At 37.2% G+C, this 19,801-nt stretch overlaps 2 protein-coding genes across 2 annotated transcripts; one reads left to right on the forward strand and one right to left on the reverse strand.

The window, feature by feature from the left end:
• Positions 1-1,380: 1,380 nt before the first annotated feature.
• LOC148193291 (putative protein S-acyltransferase 23) lies at positions 1,381-18,695 on the reverse strand. Its single transcript, XM_088098420.1, has 13 exons — positions 18,322-18,695; positions 17,950-18,090; positions 17,145-17,257; positions 16,663-16,742; positions 15,852-16,015; positions 12,571-12,709; positions 12,361-12,460; positions 4,089-4,146; positions 3,556-3,633; positions 3,311-3,409; positions 2,973-3,051; positions 2,725-2,873; positions 1,381-2,040 (listed from the first exon to the last, which is right to left on the reverse strand). The coding sequence occupies exons 1-13, from the start codon at positions 18,553-18,555 to the stop codon at positions 1,852-1,854; spliced, it is 1,623 nt and encodes a 540-aa protein (XP_087954546.1). The 5' UTR covers positions 18,556-18,695; the 3' UTR covers positions 1,381-1,851.
• Positions 4,175-6,221, forward strand: LOC148193292 (uncharacterized). The gene has a single exon (XM_088098421.1). It carries the CDS (start codon positions 5,657-5,659, stop codon positions 6,203-6,205), a length of 549 nt encoding a protein of 182 aa, XP_087954547.1. The 5' UTR covers positions 4,175-5,656; the 3' UTR covers positions 6,206-6,221.
• Positions 18,696-19,801: the final 1,106 nt, after the last annotated feature.

Consider the following 19,801-nt stretch of genomic DNA (forward strand, 5'->3'; position numbering starts at 1 on the left):
GGTCTGAAACAACCAATGAAGGAGTACCAGTGACGAGCATAGTTTCTCAACAAGAAAGAAGAAGAGGAAATGAATAGTTTAAATACATGTCATTAAATACAAATTGGTCAATTTATCACTCGCATCAAATGACCCCAAATGAATTTAGTATATTGTTTATTGTTCAAAAGTCCAACACCCTCACTTTCAATTGATTGTATGATCATTAATACAAGTGGAAGACAAATATTATCCTGTGTTAATGTTTACTTGTTCGATAAGATTGGATATTTTAGGTTGTGACAATTGTAATCGTGCTACTTTTATTTAAAAATACATCTTATCCTTTATGCTACAAAGTACTTTATAATTATACTATTATATTTTAATTTAAATTGAATTAAATGTTATTTTATATTAATTTGATTCATTAATAATCACAATGAAATAATTTAGACTTAATTTCACATTTTTTTCTCCACTATAATCAATTTACAAATTTTACAATATAAGTCTTACTTTCTCACATTTACAATTTTTTTTTTTAGATTTCGCACATTTTATCAAAATGTTAATTGTGAACAAAATGTTAACGTTTTTCTAAAATATGACTTCAATATATTACCGATTCTTATAAAACAAACGGTCATTTTGTTATTTATACATTGGTTAAATGTATAAAAAAATCTATAATGGTAAAATGTGCAAAAATTGAAGAACGTAATGACGATATATGAAGAAAAACACTTGAACAACAAAATTCGTAAGACTAATGATAATTTAGTGATAAAATGTGAATTGAGTCAATAGTTTTAATTTACAAAATTTAACGATAGCATATAAAAAATATATTTACCATGTACAGTTGGAGGTGTTAAAATACTATTTTATATTAATGTAAGCAAGATAGACAATCCTTCACACCTGAAAGATAAAAAACAAATGTAGCTCAACCTAAATTTAAAGTACCCTAAAACAGATGTGAGCCTAATTTTGGTTATTTGGGTACATCATAGAAATTATTATAATTTTCTATAAGGTAATTGTTTAATTGAATTCTTATATTTTTCAGAAGTAAAACATAGAAAAATAATATAATTTCTTAAACAACTCTTTACTAACACTTTTGTCTGACATCAATAAATTAGTGGTTTGCCTTTGTTGTTTTCATTCAACCACATTTGAGAAATTTCCTAAGAATATGAATAGCTTTTCCGTTCTGTCGTTTTCATACCAATAAATTAAACCAAAGTGTCCGTTATTAGCACAAAAATAGGTACATCTAATACATGCTTTGTTTGAAAAGCACTATGATGTCATCATACATACATACATTATATATATATAAACACACACACACACACTCACGTATATGAATCACCAAGGGAGAATTTGGTCATAGCAGAGACAAGGGACGAAAAACCTTATCAGAAGATAAGTCCCCATCGCCTACCATTAAAATAAATCCCACTGTCAAAGGAAAGGCTAAATAGTGTTGTTCCAATGCTCAAGACCAGCACTGTCAAAATTCAGTGCCATTTCCACATCTTACACCAACCAATTTTTCATCCATGCCAAAGCATAGTATTAGTTAAAAGACATTTGTTTCAGTCCTTTAAATGCACTTCCCTCTAAAGTAGTGGATATCCCACCAAACAATAGTACAACTGTCACTTGAGGGTATCATGTAATGTTATCTTCTGATACCCCAAATGAAAAAAAAAATGTTTTATTTCTTTGTGCTCTCTAATAAAATGTACATGTGTCAGTGAATGAACACCCTAGCCGAAAATTACTATCATCTACATATCTACGAATTAAAACTATGTGACAATATAACAAAGGATGCATAGACACGGCATGGGAGAACGTTCAAGTTGCCACCTGCTGTAATCGAGGCCAGGCAATTTCATCATCATTTGTATATCCCAGAGAAAGGAAGTCAGCACAATTCTTCCAACAACCATGGTTATATGGGTTTCTGAATCGCCCATCAGGTCCACGAAGATAATCATAGCGGGAAGAATTTGCTAGTTCATTTGTGGTCACATTTCGAGCAATCTGCATTACAATATATAAACACGAAAAACTTTCCAGTTATCTTAAAGGTGTTAGAGTACAGAAAGTAAGAAGCTGAATATTAGAGATAAGTTGAGATTAGTTGCTCAACTGAAGGAATGATGAAAACTAATAAGAAAAAATACCATTAGCGTATATCCTTATGCTCTAGATTGAGGAGTGTTATAATAATAGAACTAAGGAGATGATCCTATATAATCAGAAATATATAGATTATATATGTATTATTAGGAACTTTTTTATTTATTCCTGTATCATATATATAATATTAGAGGATATCAAATCTCCTCTATTTATTATATTGATTCCTTTTTCTCAATATAAACAAAGCCCCCATGCTATGTCAAAAACAGACTGCTTCAGCTCAATGTTTCTCTCTGCCCTAGTCTAACAGAAGCAAGGCATGCTGGCAATAAATAAATAATCAAAGAAGCTGAGGCAGAGAAATATAGTCGTTTCTGGGAGAATTGAGCCTGTGGAGGTTTTTCCTATTATTACCAGGTTTGATCAGAAAGTATTGTCATTCTAACAAAAGGAGGTTATTTTGCCTTCTTGGAAGATGTTTATTAATATATATTTATAAATAATTCTTCCCAGTAATTTTCCCTAATATATTTGCACATACAGATCTAAATTATTATTTGCGGAGAGGGAATAAGCAATCACCATGGAAGTCTGCGTTATTGTTAATGTTGTAGCCGCAATGAAAACAACTGCGTCCATCACTAAAAACACAACTAAACCTGGATGTTGTACTAACATATAATGGATCCATGTTTCTCCTGCCAGTAATGTTGGTGTAGATGTCCAAATTCCTGACATAGAAAACAAGGTTGTTATATATTTCAAGTGAAAATATAAATTATGCAGTTTTAAGTATGTAGAATAGTGCATAAGAGTTCTTCAAGACATACTTTGAACTGCAACGGCACCAGAAACGGAAGAAGTCAAAGTTCCCAGACAGATTAAAATAAAGAAATCCCTTTTGTTCCTCTGCAAGATCCATACCAAGTATGAAAATAAAGCTTGAAGAATATAGACTGAGGAAAAGAAGAAAAACAGCTCTTGATTTGACCAGAAAGTCAAGAAGGACATCTTATTTCCAAATCAAATGTATTGATGAATGAAAGAATTTTTTTGATTTATCACATTGCCATATATTGTGTTTATAACTGAAAATAAAAGAAATTCATCATAAAAATGCACTTTTGATTTCGTGGGTAACAATTCAGATAGCACAAAACCCCCCTACCTTTCCAACACAGTTAGATATCCATGGACAATGGTGGTCGAACTGTTCCACACATCGCTTACAAGTAGGGCAATGCTTAGATCGTACAGGTCTTATTATCTGATGATACAATTTGAGAAACCCTGATAAGTGATAACTTATTCTGAGAATATAATAAAGTAAAACATAAATGCATGTGAAATGTCAAAATTAGACACTTTAAATGCTACAAAGAAAAAATATACTACAAAGAATATCATGTAAACCTTGCAGGTAGGGCAAAGTTGAGACCAATTTCCTGTCCAAACAGAGGAACTATTCAGATCAATATTCAATAAAGGATCCTGCAAAATATAAAACATAAAACTAAGATTTTACAACATAAAGAAAAGTAAATGAGCCTATATTAAAGTAAGGCATGATTCATATTAAACATATAATCATATTTTTCTAGCCAGTGCTCTAGTGAAATCTAAGGAAGTTGCATGAAGTCGAGTGTGTTCCCTCACATGCAACACAATTCAAGTGACACGTACATTGTCTGCTGAAATAAAACCAAGTAATTTCTATGAAACACATGATACCAAAGTTACAATAAATGTAGTATAATAGCAATAGCAATACGCATATGTTTATGTTCCCCACTTACTACCACGATGCCATTAATAAAAAAGGAGGACCCATGAAATGATAGTTTCCATTTATACAATCTGTTTTGCAGGTACAAGTCTTTTCCTCAAAACAATCATCACTCAAAAGCAATATTGAATGAAACAAAAGCTACAAATGGACTGCATACCTCAGTATCACTTTGAGTACCCAAGTCTCCCAGCCGTTTTATATAACCAGGATCTTTGCTGCATAAGATTGAAGTAACATTAAATAAAGTAGTGTTGAATGAAATTTTAGAATTGAACTCCAAAATATTATTTTCTTTTTTGAGAATTCAGTAGTCAGGACACGTTATCGTGTTTAATAATACATATATAGCAAACATATATTTTGGTATCATGAATATGGACAGCAAATACAAGCTAAAAAAAATAACACAATATATGACAACAAAACTGTAGAAGCATTTCCGAAATTCAGACCCGGTCAAAGTTATAAAAGAATTTATACTATCAATGAACATTTAGCGATTTTGCATTCAATAGAATTTCCATATTCTCATGTTCATTTTTTTCCATACTGACTCTTAATTTCCATCAATTCTTCTCATGTTGCTAACCTGGCTTCAGTCAACATTGTCAAAATCGGTCCTCTCAAGTCATTGGCTCAATTCACTCGTATCAAGTATAGAATAAAATACATGAGTAGCATCACATGCTCACAAAGGTGTGTGCTTGTCAACTTCTCATTCATCTTCGTGTTACCTCTCTAGTAGGAAAACAATGTGTGCGTTCTTGTCTCAATTCAAGAACATTGTTAACGAGCTCACTAGTGTAGGAAATTAGTGCCAAACGAAAAACATGTTGATGTGATTATGGAAGGACTAGTGCAAGATTATGCACTAGTAATTTAAGTTATTGAAAGCCAGTTCAAGACACCTCCAGCTGTTGAAGTTGAGTTGAGCGTGAATTCCAATAGGTTCCGAAAAAATAGTTCTCTTCCTTTGTCAACTACAATCAAGGTTATGAACTCTCTAACTCATCCAATTCAGGTGATGTTGTTGGACAATGTGGTGGCTCTAATGGTGGATATGCTCGCGATGGTGGTAGTCATGGTGGATATGGAGATCGAGGTGGCAGTAATGGTGGCTGCCATGATGGTTCTGGAAGAGGTTGTACAAGACATTTTTGTGAACTTCCAAAATGAAATTTGCTTCAAGTATCGTCACATTTCCAATATTTGCTTTTATAGAACTAATGGAAATTATCAAGAACCCAAATTGAGATACTAATGCCAACTCAACTACTCCTAGTGTTATGCTTCCTAAGGATTCTTCACAAGGTGCCACTTACTCTACATGAATCCCTAACTCAGGTTGATAGGATGATGAGGGTGTATGTTAGGAGAAAGAAGAGTATGTGAGTAGTTAGTTGCATTAGCTGGCCTAACTGTCTGACAGTTAGAAAAGGGGAACACTTATTGTTGTATAAATAGTTAAGGGGAATAAGGGGGAGGGGATTTTGGACTGTTAGTAGTTTCTAAAACAGGATTTGGTTATCCTTGTTGGGGAAGGTTAAGCTTCCTTTGTTCTTCCTATTCTTGCATTCTTTCTTGAAAGTCAATAATATCAGAGGTTATACATACTTTTTGTACTGTTTCCGAGAGTTGTTGAGTGAGAGATAGGAATTCTTTAACAAGAAACTTATCAATTTGGTCCGACCTGCCGGATCCCAATTTTGCGAGAAGTGAACGAAGATGGAGAACGATACCGATGCGAGACTGGAGGCAATTGAGATCACGATGGAGGGAATGAAGGCTGAGTCAGCAGCTGTACGACGAGACTTGCAGCAAATTATGAGGGTCTTGGGTACGAGCGTTAATCCACCGGAGGGGAGTTCTGATGACAGTTCGGTGAACGACAACAGACACCGAGTCGTGGGGGAAAATGAGAATGGAGGGAATGGAAACAAAGGCGAGGAACAAAAGTTGTGGCGGAAAAGGATTGAATTGCCGACATTCGATGGAAACGAGCCTTTGAGTTGGCTCAACAGAGCGGAAAGGTTTTTCGACATTCAGAAGGTGATGAGCGATGAAAACAAAGTGGAAATCGCGTATGTGAGTATGGAGGGAAGTGCAGCGTACTGGTTTACGTTCTGGAAAGAGAAAGCAAGAAATCGCTCCTGGGACGGTTTGAAGGCCGTGATGATCAACCGGTTCGGTGGGGGATTTAGAGGAACGGTGTTTGAGAGGTTGGCGTCGTTGAGACAGGAGGGCACGGTGGAGGAATTTGTGCGCACCTTTTAGGTATTGACTGGACAGACGAGGGGCATTCCGGAGGAGCAAGTACTCGGATATTTCCTCGCCGGACTGTGGGAGGAAATAAAGGGGCAGGTTCGAATCCAGAACCCGCGGGATTTAATGGAGGCCATGAGGGTCGCTCGGGACGTGGAGGATGCGATGGTGAGAGCGCAAGGGGGTTTTGCGAGTGGGTTCAGAATGAACCCTGTAGGGGCGCGATCATCGGGAGGAGTGATACGAACAGACCCGATTCGTAATCCGGCAAACCAAAGAGGCCGAGTGGAGACGGCGGGAAATGCGAGAAGAGATGGGAGTATCGCGAACGCGAATACGAGGCCGAATATTGCGGGTGGGAACGATAACCATGGAAGAATGGTGAGAAACCTACCTGTTAGAAGTGGACTTGAGGCCTAACTCATCCCCACAAAACCGGCATGTAAGGTGAGGTCTGCACCCACTTATATACTTTAATTTGGCCTTATCTCTAGTCGATGTGGGACTTCCAACACCCCCCCCCCCCCCTCACGCCGAGGTATATACATCTCGAGCGTGAGATTAGACATTAATGGGTGGTCCAATAGCGGCCCGATAATGGGTGGAACAATATGTCCAACAAACAACCAATAATGCTAGGATAGGCTCTAACCATAGCTCTGATACCATGTTAGAAGTGGACTTGAGGCCTAACTCATCCCCACAAAACCGGCTTGTAAGGTGAGGTCTGCACCCACTTATATACTTTAATTTGGCCTTATCTCTAGTCGATGTGGGACTTCCAACACTACCATATCCGGAGTTTCTCAAGAGAAACAAGGAGGGTCGTTGCTTCCGGTGCGGTGGCCCATTCGCGCCTGGCCATCGTTGTGATGAGAAGAGTTTGAGGGTATTATTGTTAGCGGAAGACGAAGAGGAGGAAGGGGGAGAAGAACCCGAAACCCAAGGAGAGAAGCTCTTGGAGTTATCGGCCTGTTCTGCGGAAGGGCTAACGTCGGCCAGAACGCTAAAATTGACAGGGATGATCGGAGAAAAGAGGGTGGTGGTGATGATAGACAGCGGCGCCAGTCACAACTACATAGGCCGGAAGCTGACGGAGGAATTAGCATTGAAGGTGACGGACACCCCGGCGTACTGCGTGAGTTTGGGTGATGGCCATCGGAGAATGACGCGGGGCCGGTGTGAGAAGGTGACGGTGAAGCTGGAGGAAGTCGATGTGGAGGAAGATTTTTACGTCTTTGAGCTGGGGGGTGTAGATGTAATTTTGGGAGTTGCATGGCTGGCCAAACTAGGAGAAGTAAGCACCAATTGGGGAAAAATGACTATGGTTTACAAAGTGGGGGACAAGAAGATATGTATAAGGGGTGATCCATCATTATTGAGACAGGTGGTGAATGCCAGGAGCTTGCTTAAACTAGTGGAAGCTAACTCAGGGGCTGTGGTTTGGAATCTGTGCAAAGTGGAGGAGGAAAACTGCAGTGAGTGGGATAGTGATGTGACGGAAGAGCAGAAAAACAATTACAGGCGGTGCTATAGGCGCACTATTCCGTTTTTCGTGAATTTCAGGGGCTGCCTCCAAACCGAAACAGAGAACACCGCATCCAACTAAAAGAGGGAATAGACCCCATAAATGTGAGGCCATATCGCTACCCTCACCTCATGAAGGGGGAGATTGAGAAGCAGGTGGAAGATATGTTGAAGGCAGGCATCATTCGTCCAAGCACGAGCCCATTCTCTAGTCCGATAATCTTGGTGAAGAAGAAGGATGGGAGTTGGAGGTTCTGTGTAGATTACCGGGCCCTAAATAAAGCAACTATCCCCGATAAGTTTCCTATCCCCGTGATAGAAGAATTGCTAGATGAGCTGACCGGTGCACGTTACTTTTCGAAAATTGATTTAAAATCTGGATATCACCAGATTAGAATGGAGGAAGGAGATGTGCCCAAGACTGCTTTCCGCACTCACCTCAGCCATTTCGAGTTCCTTGTTATGCCATTTGGGCTCACCAATGCCCCTGCTACGTTCCAGAGTACGATGAATGAGCTATTGCGGAAGTATCTTAGGAAATGGGTGTTAGTTTTTTTTTATGATATCCTTGTTTACAGTTCCACATGGGAAGACCACTTGGTGCATTTAGACGGAGTGCTACGGGTGCTAGAGGAGAATGGATGGGTGGCCAACCAAAAGAAATGTGAGTTTGGAAGAAGGAGGATCCAATATTTAGGCCATCAAATCTCAGAACAGGGGGTGGAGATGGACGGTGATAAGACGAAAGCCGTGGTGGAATGGGGAGAGCCGAGGAGCTTGAAGGCATTAAGGGGTTTCTTGGGGTTAACGGGTTATTATAGAAGATTCGTGGCTGGATATGGAAAATTGGCCAGACCGTTGACGGAGCTATTGAAGAAGGGTAAGTTTGACTGGTCCGAGCAAGCAAAACAAGCGATGGATACGTTGAAGGCTGCGATAACCTCATCTCCCGTGTTAGCTTTGCCAAACTTCGAACAAGAGTTTCACATCGAGTGTGATGCCTCTGGAGGTGGGGTGGGAGCTGTGTTGACCCAGAATAAGAGACCGATAGCTTTTTTTAGCAAGGCTTTGTCTACGGCTTCTCTAAGTAAGTCAATTTATGAGAAAGAATTAATGGCTCTCGTTTTGGCCATTCAGCACTGGAGACCTTACTTGGTGGGAAGGAAATTTACCGTGCACACTGACCAGCGCAGTTTGAAATACTTGATGGAACAGAGAATTACCACTCAAAGTCAGCAAAACTGGTTGGCAAAATTAATGGGATATGACTTTGAGATCGTATATAAAAAGGGAAGTACCAATAGGGCTGCTGATGCCCTCTCGAGGAAAGATGAAGGAGAGAGGGAAGAAAGAGAATTACAGCTCATTTCCAGGCCCTTTTGGCAGGATTTTAACGACATCCTGCGAGAGGTAGAGGAGGACGTGACATTGCAGAAAGTGATTGCTGATCTGAAACAGGATTCAAACTCTCATGGAGCTTACACTTTAGAAAATGAAAGATTGCATTACAAAGGCTGGATGGTGATATCGTCCAGTTCAGTTTGGATACCAAAGTTACTTGATGAATTCCATGTAACCAAAACTGGGGGGCACTCGGGAGTCTACCGTACATATAGGAGGATAGCCCAATCTTTGTATTGGGTGGGGATGAAGAAGACAATCACTGAATTTGTGGCGAGTTGTGCAGTATGCCAGCAGCATAAGTACTTGGCAGCAAATCCTCAAGGGCTGTTGCAACCCCTACCCATTCCGCAAGCTGTTTGGGAGGAAATCAGCTTGGATTTCATAGTAAGGTTACCTAAATCCCAGGGGTTTGATGCCATTATGGTAGTGGTGGACAGGTTGAGTAAATACGCGCATTTTTTGGCATTAAAACACCCATATTCTGCTAAAACCGTAGCTGATGTGTTCACCAAAGAGATCATCAGGCTACATGGGATTCCGGTTTCTATGGTGAGTGATAGAGATCCCTTATTTTTGAGTATTTTCTGGAAGGAATTATTCAAGATGCAGGGAACACAGCTCAAAATGAGCACAGCGTATCATCCAGAGACAGATGGGCAAACTGAGGTGGTTAACCGCATTGTTGAAAGATATTTGCAGTGCTTTTGCTCTGAACAACCAAAGAGCTGGTATGCTATGCTTCCTTGGGCTGAGTTTTGGTATAACACGAGCTATCAAGGAGCAGCAAGATGCACGCCGTTTGAAGTTGTATATGGGAGAGCACCTCCCTCATTTAGCAGGTTCATTCCGAGGGAAACACCAGTGGAGGCAGTGGCACAGGATTTGATGACAAGAGATGAAGCCCTCAAACAGTTAAAGTATCACTTGAATCGGGCTCAGGAATTAATGAAGCAGCAAGCAGATAAGAAGAGGAGGGAGATAGATATAAAAGTAGGAGATTGGGTGTACTTGAAGATTACACCACACCGTCAATCTTCAATGCCAACTAGACTACACCCAAAACTCTCGGCACGTTATTTTGGGCCCTACAAAGTGTTACAGCAGGTGGGGAGTGTAGCTTTTCGATTGGAGTTACCTGAATCTGCCAGGATTCATTCAGTGTTTCATGTGGCGCAGTTAAAGAAAGCGGTGGGGGACCATGGGATTGAAAAGATGTTGCCAGAGGAGTTGCAAGCTGACGATCCTGCTTTTTGGCCAGCAAGAATTTTGGAGCGTAGGCAAATTCAAAAAGAAGATGAAGTATGTCACCAAGTTCTGGTAGAATGGCAGACAGGGGGAAAAGAAGGAGCAACTTGGGAAGATCAAACCACAATCCAGGAACAGTTTCCAGAATTTAACCTTGAGGACAAGGTTATGGATGGAGGGGGGGGGGGCTAATGATAGGATGATGAGGGTGTATGTTAGGAGAAAGAAGAATATGTGAGTAGTTAGTTGCATTAGCTGGCCTAACTGTCTGACAGTTAGAAAAGGGGAACACTTATTGTTGTATAAATAGTTAAGGGGAATAAGGGAGAGGGGATTTTGGACTGTTAGTAGTTTCTAAAACAGGATTTGGTTATCCTTGTTGGGGAAGGTTAAGCTTCCTTTATTCTTCCTATTCTTGCATTCTTTCTTGAAAGTCAATAATATCAGAGGTTATACATACTTTCTGTACTGTTTCCGAGAGTTGTTGAGTGAGAGATAGGAATTCTTTAACAAGAAACCTATCACAGGTGCATATTTCCATGTTACTAGTGAGCCTAAAAGTTTACATCAATTAAGTCAATTTGATGGCCCAGACCACATTTTTATTGCAAATCGTAAAGGTTTGCATATTAATGGCTTTGTTTCCCCTCTCTTCTGTCTCCCATTAACTCGGATACTTCGATTAAACTAAACAATTCAAAAAAGGCAAGGTTAGGCTTCAAAAAAGGTGGCCTAAACAGACAAAAGCATTGTCTAGCTCGTTTGACCTGATAGCCCATACAGGCCAAGGTTGGGTTGGCCCACTAATCGCTTGGCACATGTCATAATAATTTTACTTCTATTTTAAGTTGCTTGTTGTAGGTATGTGCCGTGCTGCTTTTAGGAAAAGAAAACCCTAAACTATTATTTTTCATCTTCCTCACATTGCAAGAGCACACCACACCTCTTTCTTCTTCCCCACCCACTCCTTCCTCACAACATAGCACCCAGTCCTCCTCTTCTATTTCATCACATTCTTTTCCTCGTCATCATACCCTCCTAGCTATCGCACCCTCCTCACCATCTTCAAGCCAAGTACCCCTGACTCCGTGCATGATATTGTTGGACTATATGTTGCGTTTGTATTTATGTAACTGTTTTGTTGTTTGTTGTCTTTCTTGGTTGTTTGGCTTTGGGTTCAACTATTGGAAGTAAACATGTTTATATTCCTACAGCACTCATTGCTCATCACTGAGTACTTTGCTATGTCATCAGATGTCAAATAGTCACCCTAAAAATCACTAAATGATGCAAGCCACAAATCAATAACCAGACAGAAAAATAAGAGTTCAAATAAAAGTAATCAATTATATGATAGAAAACCTCAAATGAATAAGGTCTATAGTAAGAGGACTTTGTTGAACATCATGGGGAATCAATGCCTTAAAGGCATTACTCAATGTAACAAAACATTTACCACATTTAGTTACCACTAGAGGGACGATTGTTATAGAAAGGAGTGAGGGAAACCAGTAGAGGTGGGGATATCAAGTATTTTTGGAATTCATTGGAGGAGAATGTTTCAGGTCTATAAGGTATCTACTGTCTGTTCATTCTACATCATACAAGAATCAGATTGATCTTTACAAGGATTTCAGGAGGGTTCCAATCAATAAATTCATATTTTTTTTCTTACAGTTTGTCTGGTCCAGTGCTATCTGTGATTTCTTGGTAAATTGTAATAAGCAGACTGACAAACAGAAATGGTTATTCTACAATTCTTCTTCAGCGACTGCTTTCAACATGACTTGAACACAAGAAAATGAAACACTGGTCAATTTTTGGTCCTAAAGTCTCAGCTGAGTTCCTATAGAATTTTATTGGTCAATTTTTGGTCCTAAAGTCACAGTAGAAGGCATACAACATGACACAAATACAAAGAAAGTACATGTGTTTATATCACCATATCAAAAACCCAAACAGAAAGAATACATGAAAACAAGATTACCTACCTACTACACCTATAAAACATAATCAGGGCAGCAGCTTCTAGGGAAAGTGCTGTCCATGCCCAAAGTCCAGCAGTAGCAGTAATCTTTCCAAGGTTAGGAGCTGGCATTAGTGGAAAAGATTCATTGAAGTTGAGTCATCACAAAAAGCTCAAGTAACAATTAATGAGTGCAAATGTGTGGATGTTGCAAATTGGTGTACAAGTTGAGTACCAGCGATAACTGAGTTGATGAAGAGGATCAGGAGAAAGATCATAATACACAATAAGATGGGAGCATAACCAATATCTGTCACCACCCCACGGCAAAGTTTCCCTTTCCAGTTGTTGCTATGAGCCCGTTGTTGATTTGACTGCAAAAGTGTAACACTAATCAGTTATAAAGCCAATAAATGTATAACTGCATAAATAAAGTGCAACAAGTCACCGGTGCAGATGCACTTTTAAGAAGTAAAATTTGACGGTTTAAGGTAAGAGCGTAGTTGCTCTCAAATTATTTTGTCGATTTCAAATATATAAAACATACTCCTATCGTTCACAAAACTAACTTCAGATGTGTAAAGAAACTCAAAGTGCCACTATGGTTAAATGCTCTGTCAGTCAAGTGTATACAAAAGTATTAAATAAGAAAAAAGAAAAAGGAATCATACAACTTACAACCAAAAGAAAAAGGAACAAAAAAATATAGAAGTCAACAAAATTGAGAATGCAGAGAGAGGGGTTCAAAACTTCAAATGTTGACATAAATGAGAGATAAATGCTGTCACATGAAGAGAAAAGAGATTTGGGAGCTTAAAGAAAAACCAAATTGGGCTTTTCCTCATCTAGGCTCAACTCGCAAAGTTGTGGGTCTGCAACTCAAAAAGGGGGAAAAGCAACAAAAACCTTTTTTCTAAACCAGGTTGCAAAAGTCCAACATGGAACTTCCGGCCCAAATTAGCTGGGGAGGGCCGATCCCACATGTTTATCAGTTTTCTGGATGATCCCAATCTTATCCTACTAGACAGCAATGTTGTTAACTTAAGATACAACTTGGGATGGGGATGGGGATGAAAACATGTAACCAAGATGGTAAGATCTTACGTTAATTATATACATATGTACCATATATGCATAAAGAAACAACAAATATAAAAACAATAACCTCTTCTAAATTACAACATTAAACAAACTTAAATGTAAAATTCATATTCATATAAAGTGAATTTTAAACTTAACTCAACTTCACAAAACCGATTTGTAAGGTGAAATTTGTATCCACCTATACTATAATTTGATCATATCTTTAGTTAATGTAGAATTCTAACACACACTCGATCGACATCTCAAGCATGGGAATAGATATTTATGGATTTTCCAATAATGGCCCAATGAAGTAGAATAGGTTCTAATAGCATCTTAGAAAGTGGACTTTAAAACTATCTCAACCTACTTATACCCTATAATTTGATAAGTCGATATGGAATCTCCAACAGTAACCGCAGTAATATACATTCAGCAATAACTATAATATAATATGATGATAATTAATAATAAAAGATAAAGAGAAACACTTGGGATCATTCGAAAGAGAATAATTATATAATATAAATATAACCATTTTGAATGTCATAGTCTGATTCCAAGAATAATTATAATTATATATGATATGCTTAGGCCCATTTGTAACAAAATAAATACAGTTATCTCCATTCCAAAAAAGGTAAATCAGAGAAGAGATAAGAGGACAGATGAACAGAAAAAGCAATTTGATTCAAAAACCAGCATAGGGAGAAACAAATCAGAGAAGCATGAGAAGCAGTGGCAAAGTCTCACTTTATACAACTTAGTTTGCAAAACAAAGTTTGCAAACAGAGGCCCAATCAGCAGTGGCCTAGGGCATAGGAGCAATAGCAGTGCAGGGTGAAGCTCCAAAACACCAACTGAAGGAGAAGAAGCCTGCCAACAACAAGGGCAGGTCGGAAAGGAAATGGATGTGAAACAAAACTGAAATGAACTGATTTTAGGGTTTTCAAAATGGGTGTTTTGGCCCAGCTTCTAACTTGCTGGAGATCAACGATCCATGATTGCACATTGAAAATTGCAATCGTACTTGTGAACAATATAAGCAACAATTAGGCAAACAGAAGGATGTGTGGCACATAGGATTACATGATTTCATAAGTGAATTGTGACTTTATCCTGCTTGGACTCAAGCATGGAATAGGAGAAGCAGCAGAAATCATACACAGGATTGTGCATTAACATTACCATTACTTCTACATGACTTACAAGTCTATAAGACTACTAAATGCATACTTTCAATATAACTTACAAAACATTCCCTTTTTAAGATTCAAAAGAACCTGAATATTAAAAAATAACTAGTACCCTGATCGGTATAGTGATTTGACTTAATGCTCATTGAATTAGTTGTATAAGCACTCATGTGTATATTAAGAGGAAATTTGGATATATTGTTTTCATAAGGTGTCCTAGAATGCATATTAAAATAAGTTGTATCAGCGTATCATAATCTATTTTCACAGCTATTTAGATTTTGAATAGATATATGACAATATAATCCTTACTTAGAAGGTTTAAGCCGTCTTCACTTACAATCCAATTCTGTATACTTGAGACAGGCCCCAAAGTCCAAATAGTAAAATTTGTACATCCTCTAGATGTCTGTTCCTACACATGCAGGGGTATTGTCATTGGGTAACCCATATTTGTCCATGCTCTGGATGTCTAGTCTCAGGCATGTGGGGGTGTCATCCCAAAATCTACATCGACTAAAATATAGCCTCTATTAGTCCTTCATAGGCTAGGATGTCCTCGGCTTACCAGCTTTGTAGAATTAATCCAAAGCCCAAATTCTAAGAATAAGTCCTCTCAAATACTTATGCAAGCACTTATTAAAAGATAAATCCAAATAAATTATAAATAAACTCTAACAAAGACACCCTAAATATTAAAACCACCTAATATCTAATAATTAGTAGGTGAGCTTTTAACAAAAACAAATGTCTCAACAATACTTAATTGGAAAGCAATTCAATATTACCATAAATATTAGAGATTGTTATTCAAGTTTAAACAATTATCACATTCTTTGTAAAATTTTGGATGTTACCTTCATGTAAAATAACCTCTTCTTTTTTCCTTTGATTGCTTATCCATGTTTTAGAAAACACAGAGAAAATATTCTGAAGAATTAATGGTGTCACTTGAGTTTACAAAAACATAAAACAGGTTTGTTAATTAACTACAAAAAGCTATTCCAGTATTTTGACACAACAGCTTAAGAATTTGGAACAGTTGGCTAATGAAATGGTATTGAACATGCTATCTAGTTTTCCCCTAATTAATTTTAAAATAAAACTGTTAATTGCAGCACTTTCAAGCACCTCGCAAAACTAAATTTGAAAATGCTTATTAATTACTACAAGTCCCGTCAAGAATGTTAGTAACATGTTGCACAACCAACAGCCTCATTAATATAATGTTACGTACAAGGAAAGGAGCGACATGTCGATGACCTTTATCATATGCAAGTTGTACAGGGGTGTGTCCAGCATTGTCCTTCACCATCAATTCTTCCTTTGTACCTGCATGTACAAGCACAGCGCATGCCTCTGCATGTCCTCTTATTGCAGCCCAGTGCAACGGTGTACAGCCTAAAACCAGTTTTATTGAGTATCATCACGAAAAAGAAAAAATATCAACACAACTATAACAAAATGAAAAAATCAACCTGTTTAGAAAGTATTACCAAACAGATTTAATCTATTGTAATAATGAAAAATAGTAGTCAACTTCTATGACTTATTTGTCAAATGTCAAACAAAGTCTAAGATATCAACAAAAAAACTAAAATATATACCCCAAACAAAGTCTTGAAACTATAGGCAGGTCTCAAGCCTCTTAGATTTCAAATAGACTAGTCCAGCATCCAAACCCAATGAAACAGTAAAATCAAGACCATGAAATCATTGTGTACATTGTATGCATAGTAATACATAATAATAATAATAATTAAAGCTCTTTCAATCAAATATAGTATTATTCATGAATCAAGCAAACTTGTTTAGTACTCATTACCAAAAACATAATCACATATAACATGCAGGCCCACCTAAGTGATGGCTCATCACAGCATATTATAGAATGACTTCAAGTATGTTTATGCTTAGTATGAGAGTCTATGTTGAACTGTTTTTTACCATACTTAAAACTAGAGGGACGAGATACCCCATGGTATAAGGAATACATAATTGGAGAACTTATAAAAATTGTTACGAAATTAAGTGCTGACTAGCCATACCATCTTTATCTTGTCTTCCTTGGCATGCATCTCTAAATAGAAGCAATCTTATTGTGTCAGCAAATCCCTTATATGCGGCCCTGGACAAGAGAATTAAGAAGTAAAAAAAACGAAGGAAAAAACTCAACTTCTTCTATGGATTTGCTGAATATGCAACCATAATTATTAGAAAAAATCAAATCATTTAGGGTGAGCTTCAACAAATTGGACACAACATATTACATACCTAAGGTACTTCAAAACTCTTCAAAGTGCAAGGAAACATTTCATAGGTCAAAATACTCCATAAAAATAATTAGTTTACAGGAAAATATACAGTTTATCCCAAAGCATAATCTGCATTATGTAGATTTTAACCAATTTTATGAGTGCATTAAAAGAAAAAGAAAGATGCAAATTTTGGACCATGACATTGACAACCAAGTCATTGTCAAAATACGGTTTCTTCATTGTACATAGCAATCAAAAGCTTCGAGGCGTACCAGTGAAGAGGACTCCTTCCATCATTATCAGGCACATCAAAATCGGCATGGTACTTTACTACAATGTGATTTAAGAAAGATGTCTGACCATATTGTGCAGCAACATGAACTGCCTGCAGAAACCATTTAATTATGAAAATAGTGCAACAGTAGAAACATTTAAACAGGTAGTAGGCAGAATAAGTCCAGGGTTTTCCTTATACAGGAAGAGGTGCCAATCAATCTCACACAGTAACCCATGGGCTTACCTATTATGTACCGGTCTACCAATAGAGTTTATGGACACCAATTATTAGACGATAATTAAAATATAGATAGCTTTTAGTAATCATTAAAAGTAACTTTTTAATAATTGATTTTATTCTTATTGGCAAAATATAAGTCACAATTTCATAGGCTAAACTCGGCTTTCTTTTTTTTACCTAAATATATATTGTTTAATAACTAAAACACCAAAGCTTATGTTTTAAAAAAAAAAATTATAACTTCAATCAGTTAATTGGGTGAAATACTGATACTTAGAAATTGAATATGAAATAATAAAGTATAAAATTCTTTATAGAGTTGCTATTCAGCCCTTTAGATTTGGATATGGAAAGTTAACATTAGAATACAGAGACCGAGAGTTGAAAAAAGGTCAATAATTCAAATTAGAAGATGAATTTGGATGCAATAATTTAAAATGTTAAAATACCCAATCCACGCCTCCCAGATTACTGAAAACATGTAAATTCTGCTGAAACTATTCATTGATACAAATATTGACAACTATGCAAGAGTACACACAACCAAGGGAAGACAATACCCGGTATCCATTTATGTCAGCAGCTCCAATCTGAGCACCATTCTCCACAAGCACATCAGCAGCCGCAGTTGAACCACGAACTGCTGCCCAATGCAATGCTGTTTGTTGCATGCTGTCTTTAGCATTCACATCCGCTCCATGCTTCATAACAAGTACAGTTCAATTTAAAACACGCTCAACTGAAATCACTTCATAAACTAACTTCACTGAGCGTTCTGAAAACTATTAATTTCTTGAACGACACATAACCACTCTAAGAAGAAAAATCGAAACTTGCTGCAATGAAGCTGAAACCAACTTAAATTCAAAAAGTAAAAATGAAACGCCCAATTTTCCATTCAAATAAAATAAGGGGAATAATATCGAATGAACCTGAATGAGATAGTGCGCAATGTCATGAAAGTTGTTAAGCGAGGCCCATTGAAGAGCGTAATAGCCACTAACATCGGGAACCGAGACGGAGGCACCGTGTTGTTCGACGAAGGTTCTCAGTTTGTTGAAATCGCCGTGAGCAGAGGCGGTGAAGACGTCGAGGATAAGAGGCTGGTCGTTGGGTTTGGAGACCGACGATGATGATGATACCACCTCGATCTCCGAGGAAGCCATGGATAGGGTGAAGGAAATTGACTGTTAGGGTTGGAAAAGGTGAAGAATAAATGGGTTAATAGGTTGTAATTGAGAAAGAGAGAACGAATGAATTCGTGTTCCTCCCTCCCTCTCTTCGTCTTTTCCTTCTATTTCCTGATTCTTCAACATTAACAATAGTCCCTTACTATACACGACAACAAAAGAAGATGTCTCTTTCTCGTTTATTTTTATTTTTTAAATTATAATACATAAGTATTAACTTTTTAAAGGCTAAAAATTTGTGCTTTCTTTCTACTATTTCATTTTGATCTTTTTTATTTTAAAATTCTTAATTTGGACTTTACTTCACAACATTATACCGTCTATGCTATCCTCGGTCGCTCTAATAATATACTCATTTATTAGTTTTTTTCCTAAAAAGTATTTGTGTTTTGGGTTTCTCAAATATCAAATTTTTTATATTGCACTAACTCCCTAAAAAGTATTTAAGTCTTTTTGGTTTCTCAAATATCAAATATTTATATTTCACTATCTCCTATATAATATTTTTGTTAGTTTTTTTTTCTTATGTGATTAATGGATTGTCATATAGGTTTCATGTGATTACAATTATACTTCTTTATAACTTCAATCAATTAATTAAGTTTTCATGTCATTACGGTTATACAATTATAACCTGTATATAATTCTTTGTACACTCCATGGCCATAGGGTTTGGATGGACTTAATTTACTTTAGTAAAGTTGGAAGCTTTATTTACGAACAAATTTATGTGGGAATTGTTTTTGTTTTTTTATCTTTTAAGTTTTGATTTTTGGTACAAAGACTTGGTTATTACTAGGAGGGTGTTGCTCCCTCCACCACCACACCTTTCTCCTTCCACTTCCCCTTTACTATTTTGCCTCTCAGTAAAATTTTATTTTTAGGGTTATTATTTTTTAATTTTATTCATTCATAGCCTATTTCACTAATAACCTATGTAGCATTTTAACATTATACTTATTCTTCTCTCTGGTGTGAGATATTATAAGTTGCAAAGGTTCAAGATTCGTGGTGGTGAGAAGAATTATCAAGCAATCTTCCTCTTGGTATAGTGTTGATCTCGTAGTGCAGTACGTGGAGTGGTGCATTGCGTGAAGTGGTGCATTGCGTGTGTGGTGCTTCCTCCAGGTACTCCGATAAACCTTAAATTAAAACCCTAAAATAAAAACAAAACCTTTAACGGATGACATCCTTCAACGGATGTCAACATCCGTTTAAGGTA

This window comes from Vigna umbellata, chromosome 9 (assembly GCF_029865625.1).
Source record: "Vigna umbellata cultivar VRB3 chromosome 9, Vumbellata_1.0, whole genome shotgun sequence".
In the NCBI taxonomy this organism is placed as follows: Eukaryota; Viridiplantae; Streptophyta; class Magnoliopsida; order Fabales; family Fabaceae; genus Vigna; species Vigna umbellata.